General features: G+C 39.6%; 1 protein-coding gene across 1 annotated transcript in view; it reads left to right on the forward strand.

The window, feature by feature from the left end:
- The window catches only part of HEXB (hexosaminidase B (beta polypeptide)), a 60,979-nt gene that overhangs the window by 13,993 nt on the left and 26,293 nt on the right, over positions 1 to 20,693 (forward strand). Inside the window, exons 3-5 of the mRNA XM_006901435.1 lie at positions 9,686 to 9,751; positions 11,855 to 11,901; positions 12,189 to 12,299. Coding sequence (XP_006901497.1) covers positions 9,686 to 9,751; positions 11,855 to 11,901; positions 12,189 to 12,299 — 224 coding nt within the window. The remainder of the gene's footprint in view (positions 1 to 9,685; positions 9,752 to 11,854; positions 11,902 to 12,188; positions 12,300 to 20,693) is intronic.

Consider the following 20,693-nt stretch of genomic DNA (forward strand, 5'->3'; position numbering starts at 1 on the left):
TATGGTCTCTTTAGGGTATATTCCCAGTAGTGGAATTGCTGGGTCAAATGGTATCTCTATTTGCAACTTTTTGAGAAAGCATCACACCGCTTTCCACAGTGGATGCACCATTTTACACTCCCACCAACAGTGAATAAGGGTTCCAGTTTCTCTACAACCTCGCCAGCATTTGTTGCTTGCTGGAATGAACTGAATTTGATGCAAAATAACTTGGAAATGTAGAGCTAATTCATTTGATAAATTATGAATTACATATTTAACTATATGATGTTTTGTTGCTTAAAACATTATTCTCTGTAGTGTTTGTCACAAATTGTTTTAGATAGAAAAATGAGTGTGCTGGTCTTTTCTAGAGGGTGCTTTTGCTGGGAGTGCTTCCTTTGCTCCAAGGAATTAAAGAAGAGCACAAGAATAATGAGGACATGAGTAATATAATATTAGTACAAGAGTTGGCAGACTGGTAAACTGGGTTTAATGATGCTGTTTATCACAGGGAAAGCCACAGCCCCTTTACCCTCAGACTTCCTCATAGCTAGGTGTATCTTTTCATTCTCCCTTTGAAAGTAACTTCATTTCTTTTCAATCCTGTTGTTGATGCTCTGGAGTTAATGACAGTGGGTAGCAACCTCATGAACAATGGCTCTGAACCTTGCCCTATCTTGAGCCAACTTCTCTGACACACGGAACCCCATTGCCACAGTCACTGTTTCAGTTCATCCCATCCAAGGTCTTCCTCTCTTGGACTGACTCCTTACCCTTCCAAGTATGATGTCCTTCTCCATGGACTGGGCTATCCTGACAACATGCCCCAAGTATGTGATGTGGAGTATCAAAATCCTTGCCTCCAAGGAGCAACCTGGTTCACCCTCTTCTGGACAAATCTGTTTGTTCTCTTGGCAGTCCGATGGTATGTTCAGTACTCTTTTTTGACACCACAGCTCAAAGGCTTTGATGATTCTTCTGTCATCTTTAGTTACTGTCCAGTTTTAAGATGTATAGCAAGCAATTGAGAAGACACCTCGATCAGGTGCACCTTAGTCTGCAGACTGTCATTGTTGCTCTTTAGCACGTTGGAGATATCCTTGAGACCAGATTTTCCCAATGCAACTCACCTTTTGATTTCCTGACTCCTGCTACCAAGGGTATTATAGATGGTAGATCTGAGCAAAATTCCACTTAAAAGAAGTAAATTGGCTAATTTGCCAATTTCAGCCATATAGTTTTGATTGCTACTCAGTGCATGTACTGTTTAAGCAAGTTCTTAGTGAAGACTGTTTTCAATAGAGCATAGACCAGATGTTATTCTAATGGCACGTGTAAAGGCATTTACTATTCATAGAATCACCAGAAAAGGAATAAGTATAACATTTTCACCACTCAAAGTTAAATTCTAATCCCAGGGTATATTGTTGTATCAACATCAGTGAATTTCCTTACTTTGCTCCACTGAAGAATTCCAATGTTCTTCTCTTATGAGGTTAGTGTACTAGCAAGTAGGCATGTGTACATGCCAAACAGCATGTAGAGAGGACAAGTAGGGAAAGGAATAATAAAACATTAAAAAAGGTACTGAGATATTTAAACATACAGATACAACTCTGGCTATGCTCACCAGGTTTGTGCCAAACTGAAGAACAGCTACCTGGCCAACTGACTGGTAGAGACACATATTTATTCCTCTTCCCAAAAATGTGACCCAAAAGAATGTGAACATTATAAAACAATATTACTAATACCATGTGCAAGCAAAATCTTGCTGCAGATTATCCAAAAAACAGTGCATCAACAGAGGAATGCCATAAATACAAGCTGGGTTTAGAAGAGGCTGTGGCATTCAGGATATCGTTGTTGATATCAGATGGATTTTGGTTGAAAGCAGAGTGTACCAGAAGGATGTCTACTTGTGTTTATCCACTATGCAGAGGCATTTGTCTGTGTGGATCACAACAAATTGTGGCAAACATTGTGAAGATTGGAAATCCCAGAACACTTGATTGTGCTTATGTGAAATTTATTCTTAGATGAAGAAGTTGCTCAAACAGAGCAAGGAAGCACTGCATGGCTTAAAATCAAGAAAGGAGTGCATCACAGAAGTATTCTTTCTCCATATCTTTTCTTTTTTTTTCTCTCTCTCTCTCCATATCTTTTCAATCTATATGCTGAACAGATCATTCAAGAGGCCAGACTTTATGATAAAGAATGTGGCACTGGGATCAGAGGAAGACTCATGACATAGCAGCATTGCTTACCCAAACATATGCCGCAGAAGATCAAGGACTGCAGTTTTCAAAATGGATTGCATCTCAACATCAAGAAAACAAAAATCCTCACCACCAGACCAATAGACAGTAACATAATACATGGAGAAAGAATGGAAATTGTTAACAATTTCATCTTGCTTGGATCCTTAATCAACACCCTTGGCACCAAGAGTCAGGAGAGAAAACAAGTAGTTGCATTTTGAAAATGTGTTCTCAAAGAGCTCTCCAGAGTGCTAATGAGCAACAATGTCAGTTTAGAGACTAAGGTGTGCCTGCTATAGGCCATGGTCTTCTTAACTGCTTGCTATGCATCTCAGAGCTGGAAAATGACTAAAGATGACAGGAGAAGAATCAATGCTTTTGAGTTGTGGTGCTGGAGAAGAATATAGATTGTCAAGAGAACAAATCTGTCCTGAAAAGGGTGCAACCAGTTCATTCCTGGGGAGCAAGGATTTTGTAGCTCCATATCACAGACTTTTGTTTTCAGGATGGCTCAGTTCTTGAAGAAGGACATCATGCGTGGAAGGGTGAGAGTTAATGCAGGAGAGAAAGACCCTGGATAAGATGTATTGATACAGTAACTGTGGCAGTGGAATCACACCTGTCAGAGATCATGAGGTTGGTTCAGTCATAGTTGACTTGAGGGCACATAACAACAACAATATCGATGTGTAAACAGCAAGTGCTACATGGGGACCACCATTACCTACTCCACAAAGGGGAACGACCCTGTCAACAACAGTCAAAATATGCAACAAGTACACATGACATCAGACCTATCTCCCACGCTCCCTACCTCTTTCTTCTCATCCCAACACCAATCCTACTGCTCTGCTGGGTCCCAAATCCAATGTGATAGCTCACAGGCTGTACATAACCATATTTGGGAAGTCAAAAGGTTATTATTGATATTAGTGGGAGAATACAGTCAAGAGAGTTTGCAAAATGTGCTCACAGGCAACTTAGCTAACAAGGTTGTATCTTCTGGAGGCAATGAGTCTTCTTTTAAGTCCTGATGCCATTTTCTTCTTCATTATAGTTCTGTTTTTTAATTATTTGCTTAGCATACAAACTGAACAGGCACACCTTCATTCACACCTTTCCTGATTTTTCAACCCTTTTTCTGTTCAAATACCTACTTCTTGGTCTTTGCACGAGTTTTTTTATAAACATAGTTAAGTGCTCTGGAATTATTTCCAGTGTTATCCATAACTCACTCTAATCCACATAGTTGAATACTTTTACACAGTCAATAAAACATAGGCAAACATCTTTTTGGTATTCTCTGCTTTCATCTAAGATCCATCTATCATCCGCTGTGATTCAATCCATCATTCCACATTTTCTGAAGCCACCTTGAACTTCTGACTACTTCTGTCATTACTACTGCAACTGTTTTTTAAAGAATTTTCATTATTAAAAATATTTTACATGTATGTTTTATTAAGAGCTGAAGATTCATTAAGATTTTGTATACATGTGATTTTTTAAAATTTTTATTGTATTATTTTTACGTGTACTGTCAAATCAGATTTGACTGGTACAGGAGGGGATTGCCCCCTCCTTCTCCAGCAAAGCATCTGGTGGATTTGAACCTCGTACCTCTGGTACATGTGATTTTAATGGTGCAATTTACTATGAATGCATTCTATTGGATTGCTTTTCTTTGGAATGGACACAAATATGAATCTTTTCCAGTTAGTTTTCCAGATTTCTTGCTGTAGACATGAGCACTTCCAGTGCTGCATTTGTTTGCTGAACCATTCTTACTCATTCACTTCCTGGAACCTTGTTTTTTGCTAATGCCTTCAGTGCAGCTTGGACTTCTTCCTTCTGTACCATTGTTCTTAATCATCTGCCGCCCCTTGAAAAGATGAAACAGTAATTGTGCACTTCTTCTGCCTTCTTTTCTTGTTGCCTGTGATGTTCAATATTTTGTCTGTAGAATCCTTCCATATAGCACCTCCTGGCTTGAATTTTGTCTTCAGTTCATTAAACTTGACATGGATGCTTGACACGCATTTTTCACTTTCGGTTTTCTCCTCCCAGGTCTTTGTATATTTCATTGTAACACTTTGTCTCCTTGAGCTGCCCTTTGGAATCTTTAGCTCAGTGCCATTTTCCTTCATCCTCTTTTCCTTTTGCTTCAACTACTCTATATTCAGGAACAACTATGAGAATACCTCTTAACATTCATTTTGGTCTTTTCCTCCTGTCTTTTCAATGGTCCTTTAAATTTCTTCGTGTATAATATCCTCAGTGTCATCCCTCAACAGGCTTAGTGTTCAGTCATGCATTCAATGTGACATTCAGGTTTGTTGTTGTTAAGTGCCATAGAGTTAAGTACGACTCCTAGTAACCCCATGAACAAAAGCTCTGACCCCTGATCTATCCTGCTTCATCGTTATCATCCCTGACACAGTTGAGCCCATTGCGGCAGACACTGTATGAATTCATCTCCTTTGCTCTCTTGCCAAGCATGATCTCCCTTCCCAAGGACTAACCTCTCCCAACATGTCCAAAGTATGTGAGGTGAAGCTTCCCCGCCCTTGCCTTTAAGGAGCACTCTGGTTATCCTTTCTCCAAGATGTATCTGTAGTCTAAATTCAGGTGGGATACACTTCAAGGCTCTATTTTGACTACCATGGACTCCTGTTGTTGTTGTTGTTATGTGCCATCGAGTCACTTGCCACTCATAGCGACCCTATGTACAACAGCCCTAAACTCTGTTCTGTCCTGTGACAATCGCACTGTCTCTGACACTCCCATCTCGATTATCCCAGTCACTGAATCAATCCACCTCATAGAGGGCCTTCCCCTCCTGCACTGTCCCTCCACCCTCCCAAGCATGATGTCCTTCTCCAAGGACCGATCCCTCCTCACAACATGTGCAAAGTGTGTTAGATAGAGCCTCAGAATCCTTGCCTCCAAGGGAGCCACCCAGTTTAACCCTTTCCAGGACAAATCTGTTTGTTTTCCTAGCAGTCCATGGTATTTTCAATACTCGTCTCCAGCACCACAGCTCAAAGGCATCAATTCTCCTTCTATCCTCCTTGGTCATTGTCCAACTCTCTGATGCATAACAAGTGATTGTGAAGACCATGGCCTGTATCAGACGCACCTTAGTCTCCAGAGAGACACCATTGCTCTTCAGTACTTTGGAGAGGTCCCTAACAGCAAACATGGCAATGCGTCTTTTAATTTCCTGGCTGCTGGTGCCAAGAGTGTTGACTGTGGAGCCAAGCAAACTAAAGCTGTGTACAATCTCAATCTCTTCACCATCTATCCCGATGCTGCCAATTGGTCCAGTGGTGAGAATCTTTGTCTTCTTGACATTGAGCCTCAACTCTTAGGAAATGTTTTTTTTCCAGCTTAAGTCTGAATATGCAAATGAACAATCAGTTTCGTATTAGGTCCATGTTCTAATACTAAATTTCTCCATGATTTCTTCCCATAGAATAATCTCTTTTATTTCTATGTATTATTATAACCAGTGAGATACTTAGTTCTAAATTACACTATTGAAAAATGTGATGCACCATTCTCACATGTGATATCCAGCATTATCTCTGTCACTACACCTATATTTTCCAAACACTGATTTTCCTTCTTTGTTCCTAGCTTTTTCATTCTAATCACCAGTAATTAGAAGTACAACTTTATTGCTTCCTTGATAAATTTCAGATTGCATAAATTGGTAAAAATCTTCAATTTAATCTGTGGCATTATGTGCATAAATGTGAATAAGAGTGGTATTAACTGCCTTGTATGCGTAAATACTGTCCTGTCGCAGTGTTGTACATTAGAATAGATTTGGAAATGTTATTTTTGAGGATCAGTGTGACACTATCCCTCCTTTTCCCACACCAACACCATTCTTTTTAAATTTGCACTTCTTGGCATAGTAGACTACATGATTTTCTCACTTCAATGAGCCATACCAGTCCAGCTCAGTGCACTAATTCCTCAATACCTAGGATTGTCAATCTCATATGGTCCATTTAATTTCTTCAGCTTTTTCATTTTACTATATTTATAATTAGTACATCTTACATATAGATTATTAATAGATATTTACATATGTATCTCCTCATTTTGAGGGGTGTGTAAGTTTTCATGTCCATTAGTAGTTATGATGGTGGCAAGGGGGAACACTTCTAATATAACACACTTGTTTTGCAATCCGACTTGAGCTAGAGACGGTCATGAAATAGCCCAGGAATCTGCTTTCTGTTCACATCAGCAACTTAGAAGATGTAGTGTAAATTCTAGAGAATGGAATGTGTTAAGATTAGACAGTCCTAAGACTGCCCCTCTAGCCAGTGCTGCGAAACCTTTTTTATCCTGAAAGGTAAGCTTCTTTAGACAGAGAGGATTGTAAAATATCCTAGTTGAAGATCAACTAGTTTTGCTTGTTAACGAGTTTATGCTGACCGTGCTGATTATAAGTTAAGGTGTACTCACTGAAATAACAAAATTTGAGGACATGCTCAAAGAAATGAAAAATAAATTTGTTCGATGCTGTCAAGTCAACTATGACTCATAGCAATCCTAGGAACAGCCGGCATGAACTCCCCTATCCTGTGCCGTCGTCATTTTTGAGACACTAGAGCCCATAGTTGAAGTCATAGTTTTAATCCATCTTGTTGGGGGCCTTCTTCTCCTTCGCTGACCCTCCATCTTTATTGTTTCTAAAGGCAAATATATTTGTATATAACACAACACTAATAATTTGTAACAAATAAAAATGTTTATGGTACAGAAAGGTACAGAAGACAGCTGCAATGTGTAAGACCCCATGCTACTCTGGTTTCACATCAGGGAAGTAATCATTCTGTGTTGTTGTTGTGTGCTGTCGAATTGGAACCAACTCATAGCTGACCCTCCCTGTGGATTTTCAGAGACAGTAAATTGCACGGGAGGAGATTGCCCATCTTTCTTCTTTGGAGCAGCTGTTGTGTTCAGACGGCAGGCCTTTGCGTTAGCAGTGTAGCTGCCTGCCATTAGGCCACCAGATCTCCCAAATCACTCCGCAGTGTCCATGTATTTAGAAACCCACATCTCGTAACTGCTTTATAGTATAATTTATTCCAGTCTTCGACTCCTGGGAAATGTTGTTGTTAGGTGTCATCGAGCCACGTACAACTCAAAGCAAGCCTGTGAACAACAGATTTGAATCCTGTCCTATCCTGTGCCATCCTCATCATCTTTGTATCTTAAATATCGTATTTAAGCCTATTGCTGCAATCACAGTTTTTTACCCATCTTGTTGAGGATCTTCCCCTCCTTCGCTGACCCTCTACTTTTCCAAACATAATGTCCCATCCCAAGGAATGACATTTTCTAGCAACATGCCCAAGTAATGTGAGATGAAGTTTCACCATCTTTGCCTCCAAGTAGCACTCTGATGTAATTTTCTCCTAGCATACTCGTTTGTTCTTTTGACAGTCCATGGGATATTCAGTACTCTTCTCTATCACCATAGCTCAAAGGCATTGATTCTTCTGCCATCCTTATTCATTGCCCAGCTCTGAGATGCATAGCAGGTGATGGAATCAGGTGCACCTTAATCTTTAAACTGACATCATTGCTCCTCAATAATTAGGAAAGACCACTGATAGAAACTTGCCCAATGCAATATGTTTCTTGATCTCCTGACTGCTTGTCCTAAGCATGTTGATTATTGATCCAACAAAGATGGAATTGTTAACAATTTCCATCTTTTCTCCATCTATCATGATGTTGTCTTTGGACCAATGGTGAAGATTTTTTTGTCCTCTTGATGTTGAGATGCAATCCACATTGAAGATTGTAGTCCCTCTGTATCAAATGCTTTAAGCCCTCCTTACTTTCAGAAAGTAAGGTTGTGTCATTTGAATATTGCAGGCTGTTGTTGAGTCTTCTCTGATCCTGATGCCACATTCATCTTCATAAAGTCCACCTTCTCAAATTATTTGCTCAGCATACAGATTGAACAAGTATGGACAGATGGGATAGCCCTCATACATACCTTCTGTGATTTTAAACCATACAGTGCTCCCCTGCTCTGTTCAGATAACAGCTTCTTGGAGTAGGTTTCATGTGAGCATAAGTACATGGGAAATAATCAGCATCAAATACATGCAACATGTTAATGTTTTAAGATGACCGGCCCTATTATTTCTAGAGGATCTCAAAACGTGGTGTGGAAAAAAAAGTCTTTGCAAGCCAGTAACTAATGAAACCATGTATTCTGTATTAAGAATCTGATATAGAGGGAACATGATAAAATTGTGCTGATAATAGCAATATTAAGTTCTTGGCTTGTAATTTAGTTAAATCTTAACTGTTTTCTTCTGATAGAAAAAAGGTACCTTGTCAGAAGACTAGCATCTAAGATGGTCTCGTGATTGTTGGTGGTTGATAGAGCTCTTTCCTTACACTTGCTGTCCTGGGATAAGTGGCAGTAACTGGGAGAGTAATGATCCAGCCCAAATGTTAGGAACATTTAAATCATTAACCTCCAACCCTTGAGTGTTTTATTATTACAAAGTCCACAACTCTCACACCCTTTAGTTCTCAGACTCTCCCTTCACTCTCTGGTGTTTTAAGTAACCTCTGATTGACCTATCTCAAGCTTCTCTCAAAGACTAAAAATGGCCATTGGGACCACCTCCTACAGAATGTGGTTTCAAAGATTGATAGATTAGCTCCCTCTTTGCCCAGAAGCTTCTCCTGAGAAGGCTCAAAGACCAAAAACTCTTGGATTGAGTTGAAAGGAAGAGAGAAGGGGAGAAGGAGGTTTTAAGATAGATTTATAGTGATATTGAGGAAAGGTAAGTTGAGGAGCACAGAGGGAGGGAAATGGGGTGAGTACTTTGGCTTTAAGGAACAAAGATGGTCTGTGGAGTGGTCTGAGACTTCACCAATACATTTGGACACCTGAATAATTACACGCTTTTGATCTACATCTTGGATTGACTAGGATTTACCCTGTTGGATCTCTGGTTGCTCAGTGGTGAGGAATTGCACTGCCAACCCAAAGGCATGCAGTTCAAATCTACCAGCTGTTGTAGGGAGAGAGATGGGCAGTCTCCTCGTGTGCAATTTACTGGCCTTGCAAACCCACTAGAGGGTCAGCTATGGGTTGGTTCTGACTAGATGGTACATCACAACAACAATCCTGTTGAAGGACAGTTGGAAAGAATAAATCAACTTGGAAAAGAAAGTGAGGCATTTCCCAGTCTCTTGACTTGAATAACTGAACTGGCTGGATGGTGATGTTGACTCACAGAAATGGAGGCTAGGAGAGGATGGGCATGTGTGGTGCAGGCAGCTGGATAAACACTGAATCTCAGAGGAAAAAAATGATCCAGAAATACCAGTTTAGGAAATTTATTGTCAGTTACTGAGAGATTTTTAAAAAGTTTTGTTTTTCCCTGCAGATAGTTTAATTGTGAAAGGATCCGTGGCTAACCTCAAAGCCAACACAGTTTGGGGCGCATTACGAGGTAAGATCTTCACAGGTCCATTGCCATTTTTTAGCAAAGGAAAAGTTTCAGTTGTTACTTTGAGGGTAACAAAACACTGCTTGTTTGAACTATAGACTGATTTGCTGAGAAGTTCTAAATTATTTCTATTAAACAAACTCTGGGAGCCTCGTGGGTAAGGAGTTGCACTGTCAACTCAAAGGTGAACAATTCAAAGGCACCCGCTGCGTCTTGGAAGAAAGGTGGGCAGTCTCCTGTCTCCTGTGAGACTGGAAGGTCAGTGTGAGAGAAAGAGGGAGAGAGATTGAGATTATCGACTTTTCTATCAGCTATCACTTGTTCTTGCCTTCACAATCAGGTATCTCTCTCTCTCCCCCTTTGTTATGGATTTAAAACAGATAACCATTTACAGAGATAGTGCTCCAGAGTTTATTGGAGGCTTAGAGTAGAGAGACTTAAAAGTTTTCCCTGGGGACTTCAGGGTCTGAGTGTCAACACCTGGGCGCTGGAATCCTTTTCTTTTTTATCAAGCTTTTTATGAAAAGCTTCTTATAACAAAAGGTGTGTGGGTTGGCTTTTTTGTTCATTTTTCAAATAACAGAGTTTTTAAAATGGAGACTTTTTAAAAAATGGGAGTTAACCAAATTATTGTAATAATAAAATCTTTATATTTCTTTTTTTTTAAATTTTTTTTTGTGTGTGCGTGTACCGTCAAATCAGATCTGACTGGTACAGGAGGATATTGCGCCTCCTTCTCCGGCAGAGCGTCTGGTGGATTTGAACCGTCTGGTGGATTTGAACCGTGTGTTGGATTTGAACCGTGTGGTGGATTTGAACCGTGTTCCTCTGGGATTGCAGTGCAGCTTCTTGCCACTAGGCCACCAGAGCTCCCCATAAAATCTTTATATTTCACTCAAGTTAAGCTTGAGGGAGCTCTCTCTGGTGGCCTAACGGTAAGAAGCTACGCTGCAATCCCAAAGGCATGTGCTTCGAATCCACCAGCCACCCAGGGGAGAAGATGGGCAGTCTCCTCCCAGGCCTCTGAAAACCTGCCGGAGGGTCAACTGTGGTTCCCTTCCGACTCGATGGTACTCAACAAAAACAACAAGAATTATCTAAAATAAAGAAATCAATTTTATAGTATATTTTTAGACAATAGTGACATAATTATAATATTTCAAAATGTTTTTGTTAGTTCTAACTGAGCCAGTTCTAACTCACAGCAACTGGATGTAGACAGAAATGCAGGACCACGTTCACAATGTTTGCTAGATTTGACCTCATTACAGCCACGATGTCAATTCAAATTCATCTCATTGAGGGTCTTTTCCCCCCTCAAAATAGAACAGGAAAACATCTCAAATATATATATTTAGTACAAATGGAGCGATGTTTGCCTTGCTCCATAAAAAATAAAGACCTTTAGAGAGCACACAGTGACTAGGTTCTTGCCCAAGAATTCCTTATTGCCCGTTTACCATCATACTAGGAAAACAACTGCCTCTGAAAAGGCAATAAAATACCGTCACTTCACAGAAAATCTCAGTAATTCTCAGTTTGAGCTAGTAACCTGGGGGAGGGGCAGGAAGTGTGGATGAAAAAGGCACAACAAAAATGACTTTGAATTCTAAAATTTCCCAGTTAGATAGCTGTGCACTGGAATGATGAACCTCGATAAAGTGAAGGGACATTTATAGGAATGTGTCTGTTGCAAAGTGTTAAAGGAACAATCCACTTAAGGAAAAATCATCTTAGAGCTGTAAGTAAAATAACCTTAAGTTATAAATTTGGCCTTCATTTTGGTTTCACCATCTTTTTCTCCCCCAAGATTATTTTTTTCCTTTGTTAAGTTTAGGTTACTTCTAAAGTGACTGTCCTGTGAGGCTTCATCAAAAATTGTTCTTAATGTTACAAATTAAGAAACTCATGTTTTATTAAATTTGTTCGAGTTTACTGTTAAAATGCAATACAAGATGTGCGCAAAAATGAAGCGAACATTTTGAACTGTTTATTGAAAAAAATGTTAGAAGGTATAGGTATGCTATTTCGTTTTATTTGGCTTACCTAGTTACGTGTATGTTTCAATAATTTCACAAATTAACACAATTAATTTCCTTTCCTCAGGTTTAGAAACCTTTAGCCAGTTAATTTTTCAAGATCGTTATGGAACTGTGAGTATAACATTACTAAAACTGTTGTCTAGACATAGAATTACTAGAAAAGTACAAAAATGAAAATATAAGTTATGTAACTCTTGCTCTCTGAGGTTTTCTTTTCCCCAGGTATTTATCTTGGGTAGAGTTAAAAATTTTAAAATATCTAACTTTTATTTAAATAATTAACAAATTTTTAAAGTCTTTTATCCAATATTTGCACATTCCTTTTTGCACATATATAATTTTTATTAAATTCAAGGCAAAACTCTAAAAAGAAATCAAACTTCTATTTTGTTTCACAGTTCAGCATCAATGAATCCACCATTAGTGACTCACCAAGGTTTCCTTACAGAGGAATTTTAATTGACACGTCGAGACACTATCTGCCAGTTCCAATTATTCTTAAAACTCTGGTAGGTAATTTGCTTACATCATTTTATCCATTGTCCATTCTTACACTGTATTTTCTGTATGCTATAATTTCATGTCAATTACTTGCTCTGTTGGAGGTTGAAGCAGGGGCACCTGACTTTACTGTATTAAACAGAAGTGCTGGACTGTCTTTCCCTCTTCCCTGGTGTGGTCTATCTTGTCAGTGGTGGAGAGGGTCTCCTCTTTATATTATGGGGGCCACAGCATATATTCAGGCATGATTTCCAAAAGAAAGGCATACATTTAAGTTGTTGTAAAGAGCCTTGTGGCACAGTGGCTAATCTGTAGCACTCTGTTTCTAAACCAGAGTTTGGTAGTTTGAACCCACCAGCCTCTTTGTATGAAAACCATGGGGCAGTTTGCTTGGTGAGATTTACAGCCTTGGACATCTCAGAAGGTTGCTGATGTGAACGGGAATCAAGTTTATTCCAATGGCCGTGGGTTTAGTTGTTTGGCTTTTTGGATATTACGTGTTCAGTCAATTCCAATTCAGGATTCTAAACAAAAGAGTAGATCTGCTGTCCATGGTTTCCTGGACTCTCTCTTTCTGGGAACAGATCATTTGGTCTTTCTTCCCAAAAATCAGCTAGTGGGTTTGAACAGCCAACCTTTTGGTTAGCAGCCATTATACTTCAAGGGCACACTGGCCAATGTTCTATTTGTCAAAGCCTGCGTTGATTTTTGGTTAGGAATACATGGCTACCACGTGTCTGTCACTGTTGTGGTTGTGTATCTGTGAGTTAGAACTGATCCATAGCCAGCCCTCAAATGGGTTTTTAGTAAAAAAGAAAGAAAGAAAACAGAAAGCAGTAAATCAAATGGGAAGAATACTGCCTATCTCTCTCACTCTAGTAGATTCCAACAATGTGCCTTTGGGTTGGCATGTCTAGTTAATGCCTTTTCATTTGTAACGTCCATTTACTGGCATACTTTGTTTTATTGTGTTTCATATTATGTGCTTCTCAGATATTGTGGTTTTATAAATTGAACACTTGTGGCAACTTTGCCATGAGCAAGTCTGTCAATGCAATTTTTCCAACATAGGGTCATTGCGTCGTATTTTGGTAAATCTTGCAATATTTCAAATGTTCCCATAATGCTATTGCACACTAAATACAGTACATTATGGTGGAAGTATCACTTTCACATACACTGGTAAACAAAGAAAAAAAAATGTGTGACTTCCTGTGTTGAAATAGTTGCTTTATTGCAGTGGTCAAAAACCAAACCTACAGTATGACTGCGGTGGGTGTGGCCCTTTTCAAAGGTGGAGTAGAAAGGGGTCTAGGAGCTGCATTGTACATAGAGAAAAGTTTTAAAGGATCACAGAGACTCAGGTATGGCAGGGGGTCAGGAGCTTACAATTAATTTCTCTTACCAGCTCTTCATAGATTCTTCCTCACCCACCCACCGCCACCAATTCTGATTCATAGTGACTTTCCGAGTTGCAAAACTTTCCTGGGGGAGACTACCTACCCTTCTTCGATGGGGTAGCTGGTAGATTTGAACCACCACTTATTTCTTTGCTCCACCATCCATCAAGATACCCCTCCCCTTAACATCTATCTCCCATTGTCCAGCCCTTGATCTGATAGCTTATATCCTTGTTCACAGTTTTGGTCTGCTTGGCTCCACAATGAACACTCTTGGCACCAGCAGCCAGGAAATTAAAAGACATATTGCCATGGGAAAGTCTGCTGTTAGGGACCTCTCTAAAGTACTGAAGAGCAATGGTGTCTCTCTGGAGACGAAGGTGCATCTGATACAGGCTATGGTCTTTGCAATCACTTGTTATGCGTCAGAGAGTTGGACAATGGTTAGAATGATAGAAGGAGGATAGAAGGAGTGCTAGATAAGAGCGTTCAGGGTACCATGGACTGCTAAGAAAACTAATGGATTCATCTAGGAGAGGGTTAAACTGGGCTGCTCCTTGGAGTCAAGGATTCTGAGGCTTTGTCTAACATACTTTGGACATGTTATAAGGAGAGACTGGTCCTTGGAGAAGGACATCATGCTTGGGAGGGTGGAGGGCAGACACAGGAGGGAAAGGCCCTCTAGGAGATGGATTGATTCACTGGGGTAATTGGGTTGAGTGTATTGGAGACAATATTGGAGACAGCACAGGACAGAACAGAATTTAGGGCTGTTGTACATAGGGTCGCTGTGAGTCACAAGTGACTCGACAGCACATAACAACAACAACAACAACAAATTAATTACATTTAATATATTTAATCTTGTTGTGTACCATCAACTCAGAACCGACTCCTCTCTGACCCTCTGGTGGGTTTTCTGAGGCAATTAATCACATGGGAGGATATTGTGCATCTTTCTCCTGTATTGATTTTATTGTTTTCAAATCTCAAGTTTTATTATTATCAAAAACACTGATGCACCTGAAACCCACACCGTCCCTTTTCAGCAGGAAGTAGCTAAGAGAATATGCCATCCCCTTTTCCTTATGAATCAGGGTGAAGTCTCTCAGGGAGGAGTGATAGGGAATGGCAAGGGCACACTGACAAAGGAGATTAATCAGAACTGGCTTTGACAAGCACTGTGGCAATTGGACAATTAAAACAGACATTTGGTGGGGGGGGAAGAACGAACTGGGGAGGAGGGTAGAGAAAACAGTGCAACAATGAGTGAATGAGAACCCAAAATCTCTGTAAATGTTCATTAAAACTAATAAAAATTTAATAATAATTTTTTAAAAAACCCAAACACTGGTGCAGAGTAAGCATGGTATTTATAGCTTGGCCAAGATAATTTCCTGAGGAGAAATGCTTAGGAGCAAAATCTGTGGCTTCAGGATGTGCCTTCTGGCACATGCTTTCTAAGAGGTCACACGAGTTTATGATGCTGATAGAGTATATATCCATGTTTTAATTCACACATCTTTTAGTTACTGTAAACCTTTTTTTACTTGCTTTTTTCTTTAGATTGTAAATAGGGAGCTCTGGTGTCCTTCTGAGTAACAAGTTGAGCTACCAACCCAAAGGCAGGCATCAAGTCCACCAGCTTCTCCTCTTGTGTGATTTAGTCTCTGAAAACCTACTGGAGGGTCAGCTATGAGCTGGTTCTGACTCGATGGCAATGAGTTGGTACTGTTTTGTGGTTATATATTGCAAACACCATGTTTATTTCCTATGTCTGTTTTGTGGGCATAAAATTAACTTCCTTATTAGTGGTTTATTTTTGTGGAGTTTTTTGACATATCACAATTAGCCTTTTTATTTTTTAACTTTTTTTATGTTGGTTTGCTTACAAAGGTCATATATGCATTCTGTTTGACACTAATCTTTATTCTCATTGTGTTCCATACAGTCATTCCATACAGTGTGTTTTATAACATTAATCACTACTGGATCATGCCCATTATTACAGGGTCCTTTCAGGTCTCTGCCTGGTCCTTCCCATTTCCTTCACCCCCTCCTTCCACCCACCAAATTGTGCAACTCTGGTTTCACCCCTGCCCCTCACTCCCCTGTTCCCACCCCTTACTGTCTTTGGTCCCCACGCATGTTTTACTAGTTATCCTTCTAATTTTACAATGAGTCTTATGTAGTATTTGTCCTTATGAGAGTGAGTAGTTCACTCAGCATAATGCCCTCCAGTCTCTCTCAAGTTACGTAAAATTTTTCAGGATTGTTGCTCCAGAGTTTTGCATGGTATCCCATTGTGTGAAAGTACCACAATTTGTCTATCCATTCAATTGTAGTTGGACATTTGAGCTGTTTCCATGTTCTTGCAATGGTGAATAACACTATTACTAACATTGATGTACAAATCTTCATTTGTGTCTCAGTTTTCATTTCCTTGGAGTATATTCCTGTAGTGGAATTGCTGAGTCATATGGAGTTTCTATCTTCAAATTTTTGATGAAATGCCAAGTGGTTGTACCATTTTACAATCTCACCAACAGTGTATGAGAGTTCCCACCTCACAACACCCTCTCCCAACATTTATTGATTGCTGCTCTGCTAAATTTTGCCACTGCTACTGGGGTGAGATGGTGCCTCATTGAAGTTTTGATTTGCATCTCTTATTGCCAGTGATTTTGAGCATCTGTTCATATGTCTGTTGCCATCCAAATGTCTTCCTTTGTGAAAAGTTTAAAGAGGTCTTTTGTGGCAGATTTACCTAAGGTAAGATGTAGCGTGATTTACTGTTGTTTTCATATAAATGCCTTCATAGACTTATGTATCAGTTATAATATATGGAAAATTAATCCACTGTTAACTAACTTCATAGAGATATTTATAAGCACATATCTGACCAGGCAGAGAGGATAATTGGGTTTTATTCTGATTTGTTAATGAGTTTGTTCTGTGATCTTGGGCTTCACATACATTGAGGTTTTCTGTCAAATTCTGCTTTTAGATTGCCTGAATTCCCCTCCATCTTTAACTCTCCATGAGTCTAGGATGACTTGTATTTTCATTGTGGTTTGAGCAAATCAGTTTTTCATTTATATGTTTTTTGATTCTTGATTCAAAATGTTATTTGCCATTTCCTCAGGGTAATAGCACTTTGCCACTCTCTCCCAAGTTCACTGTTATCATTAGCCCTTCCTGCCTGCTGTTTGCTGCCTTCTCTACCTGTGTTTGGGGGCAAATGCTGCTCTTTTGATTTCCCACAGTTAATTGTTCTGAGGAGTACATGCCTCATAAAACATGGTTCACTTTTGAGACCCATCCATTGTTGGAGACTCTAAGCACCTTTATGAAATGTGAAAACAAAAATCATTTAGCACGTACAGCCTCGTATTGGTGGTGTTGTTTTTGTTGTGTACTGTCGAGTTGGAACAGACTCATAGCTGACCCTCTGGCAGGTTTTCAGAAGCAGTTAATTGCTCTGGAGAAGATTGCCCATCCTTCTCCCACAGAGCAGCTGGTGGATTTGAACCATGCGCCTTTGGGATTGCAATGTAGCTTCTTGCCACTTGGGCCACCAGTGCTGTACAATGCTGGGTTGGACACAACACAGAGTTTGAAACAGGAAGACCTATGCCTTCCCAGGGTTACTGTCTAATATAATCACAATAGCAATACAAGAACCTCAGGATGCAGGGAAAACTTGTATTTTAAATCATAGAGCACTGCATGCAGAAGCCCTGTAAGAATGCCAGGGTCATCATCAAGACAAGTTCAACTTACAGCGGCCCTTTTTGTGTCAGAGTTGTGCTCTGTAGGGCTTTCCGTGGCTAGTTTGGGGGAGTAGACCTCCTCTGAGGTGCGTCTGAATGAACTGAAATCACCAACCACTAGAGTGTGATGACCATTTGCAGCAAGAGGGACTGTCTAAGTCCTTTAAATAGTTACTTTATGAAGCAGCAGCTTCTGCAGCCCTTTGCAACAATTCACTCTTTAAGATAACTCTGTGTCAGGAGAAGAACCATAGTTACTACGCTGGAGGGGGGCGTGGAGCTGGTGGCCCAGAAAGCCTTGGTTTTGTGGGGGAACTTAAGAGCCTCACACAAGAGCCTGATTTATCCAGGAGACATCTAGCTACTCTGTGGAAATTTACCAACTACAACAGTTCCAGCAAATGCAGGTACAAAGGAAATTTTTCAGCAAGGACTTTACAGACTAATTTTTTCTCTTTTTAAATTTCCCCCCATTCATTTACTGTTGCACATTTTCCTCCCTGCCCACCCTTCCCCCCAGTTTGCTTTTCCCTTTGAAAAGAAAAAAAAAAATTCTTTGTTATACAATCCCTGTCGCCCTGCCCCCAAGTCCACAGTCAACTTTACTACACATTTCTTTTTCTGGAATCTAGTCATGAAAATAATACCTAATCATATATTCCTTTTAAACTCTTCTCTCCCTCATCTGTTTCAATGCAGTATACCTTATTTATCCCCTCTTTTCTTTGTTTCTCCCCAACACCGATGTCAGTCCTGCTTTACAACAGTGGCATTATGCAGTGTTTGTCCTTTTGTGACTGAGATATTTCACTCAACATAATGTCCTCCAGGGTCACCCATTTAGAATAAAATTTGATGAGTTCCTTGATTTTCAATGCAGCATAGTATCCCATTGTGTGAATACACCACAGCTTCTCTATCCATTTGTTTGTTGATGGGCACTTGGGTTGTTTCCAACTCTTTGCTATTATGAACAAAGCAGCAGTAAACATGGGTGTGCATGATCTTATTAGTTTAAGAGCTCTTTTATATTCTTCTAGAGATGGGACTGTTCCATGTTTGTATTTGCTTGTATTTACACCCATCATATATTCTTTTTTTCTTCATCATATATTGTAGTTTTCTAAATTTTATTTTTAAACTTTGTTTGGAATGTCTTTGTAAAAAAGTAGTTTCCAGTCTTTCATGGTATCTGACCTTGGAAAGTATGCTAAAAAAGACCTTTTCCATATAAGATTGTAACAATAAAAAAAATTCTCATTTTTATTTCAATATTATACTTTTTTACCATTGAATTAAGTTAGTATTTTCTCTAGTGAATTGCAAATGATAGTTAATTGTTTTTTCCAAATGATAAGCCAGTTTTCCCAACATTACTTTTGCATAATCTATAATTTGCTCACTGTTTTCATTATCACATATATCAAATCCTAAATTCCCATGAATACACAAATCAGTTTTTGAACTCTGGTTTTGTTCTACCTACCAGTATGTCTACTTGGAACAGTATGTTAGATTTTTCATTTCTATAGATTTAGTTTTGTTTTATTTATCCCCATTTTGAAGTAATTTCATACTTAAAAGCACTAGCTACCCCAGTTGTTACAATTTATATTTGCCTTTTTCTCTCTAGTATTTTTTACACATAGTTTTTCCTAAATTGTCTTAAAGGTGCAGGTAGATGCCTTTGTACTTCTTGATTGCAGTTTGAATTTCCTAAAGCCAAAGGCACTCATTTAAGTTACTCCATTAAATCAGGACGCTGACACAGACTCTGTTCCAATTCAGTCAGCTATTTTAGAAATGGCCTTTCTGGGCATAGGATTCCATCTAAGAGCACATGTTACATTTACTTGTCATGCCTCTTTCATTTTCTCACTGTCATAGTTAGAGCCAACTCATAGCTGACCCGCCAACAGGTTTTCAGAGGCTGTCATGTAAGGGGATCTCCTGTGGCTGAGTGGTATGGAATTACACTACCAACATGAAGGTATGCAGTTCAAATCCACCAGCTGTTCTACCCAAAGAAAGATGGCCTCTGGCCATCTTCTCCATTGCAATTCATTGCCTCTGAAAACCTGCTGGAGGGTCAGCTCCTACTTGGTGCTGCACCACAACAGACACCCTAGGAAGAGCCTGACCGTCTTTCTCCTGTGGGGCAGCTGTTGGATTCAAACGGCATTTCTTGGGGTTAGCAGCACAACTGCTTACCCGTTAGGTCTCCAGAGCTTCGTGTCTCCTTAGCCATCTGCAATCTGGAATTATTTACCTTTCGTTTGATTTCAAAACCTTTTTTTTATAGAGGTGAGTTTCCTTTTAGAATATATTTCAATTTCAGTTTGTCTGTTTCCACATATTTAGGTGCAGGTAATGCACTCCTGGCAGGAAGAAAGCGGGAGTGAGGCTGCATTCTTCTCAGTGCTCCTTAATAGGTAGTGCCGTGATGTTAACCTTTATCACCTGTCTAAAATGTTAGCTGCCATATTTCTAAAACCATGGGTTACTGTTTCATTCAGTGGATTAGTTTGTTACTGTTTTTACTTATGAATCAAATTGTCTCCGCTTTGGCCAGTTTGGGTGCTCTAGTGGTGGCTTGTGCTACTGATACAAAGCCTGCCTACCTCTGGTGATTCAAATCTACCAGTAGCTTTGTGAGAGAAACACAGGCAGCCTTCTCACAATTAAGCCAATATAGTAGTAAGCAAAGCAGCATGGTACTGGTACAATAGCAGGTACATAGACCAATGGGACAGAATTGAGAACCCAGAAATAGATCCGGCTATCTATGGTCAACTGATATTTGACAAGGAAATCAAAGCTATCAAGTGGGGAAATGACAACCTCTTCAACAAATGGTGCTGGCAAAATGACTTCCATCTGCAGAAAGCTGAAACAGGATCCACTTCTCACCCCATCAACAAAAATCAACTCAAAGTGGATCAGAGACCTGGGAGGAAAGCCCAAAATCATAAAGTTCATAAGAGACAAACTGGGATCAAGATTAGAAGTGCTAGTCCAAGGCGTAAAGAGACTGCCAAATACAGCCAGAAATGCACAATCTGAAGAGGATAAAATTGATGAATGGGACCTTCCGAAAATTAAATTCATGTGCGCATCAAAATCTTTTTCCAACAGGGTGAAAAGAAAACCTACTTCCTGGGAACAAACATTTGGTAATACCATCTCAGACAAATTACAAAATGGGCAAAAGACATAGAAAGAATTTTCA

The sequence above is a fragment of the Elephantulus edwardii genome, unplaced genomic scaffold, assembly GCF_000299155.1.
Source record: "Elephantulus edwardii isolate Elephantulus edwardi_28Jun2011 unplaced genomic scaffold, EleEdw1.0 scaffold00326, whole genome shotgun sequence".
Taxonomy (NCBI): domain Eukaryota; kingdom Metazoa; phylum Chordata; class Mammalia; order Macroscelidea; family Macroscelididae; genus Elephantulus; species Elephantulus edwardii.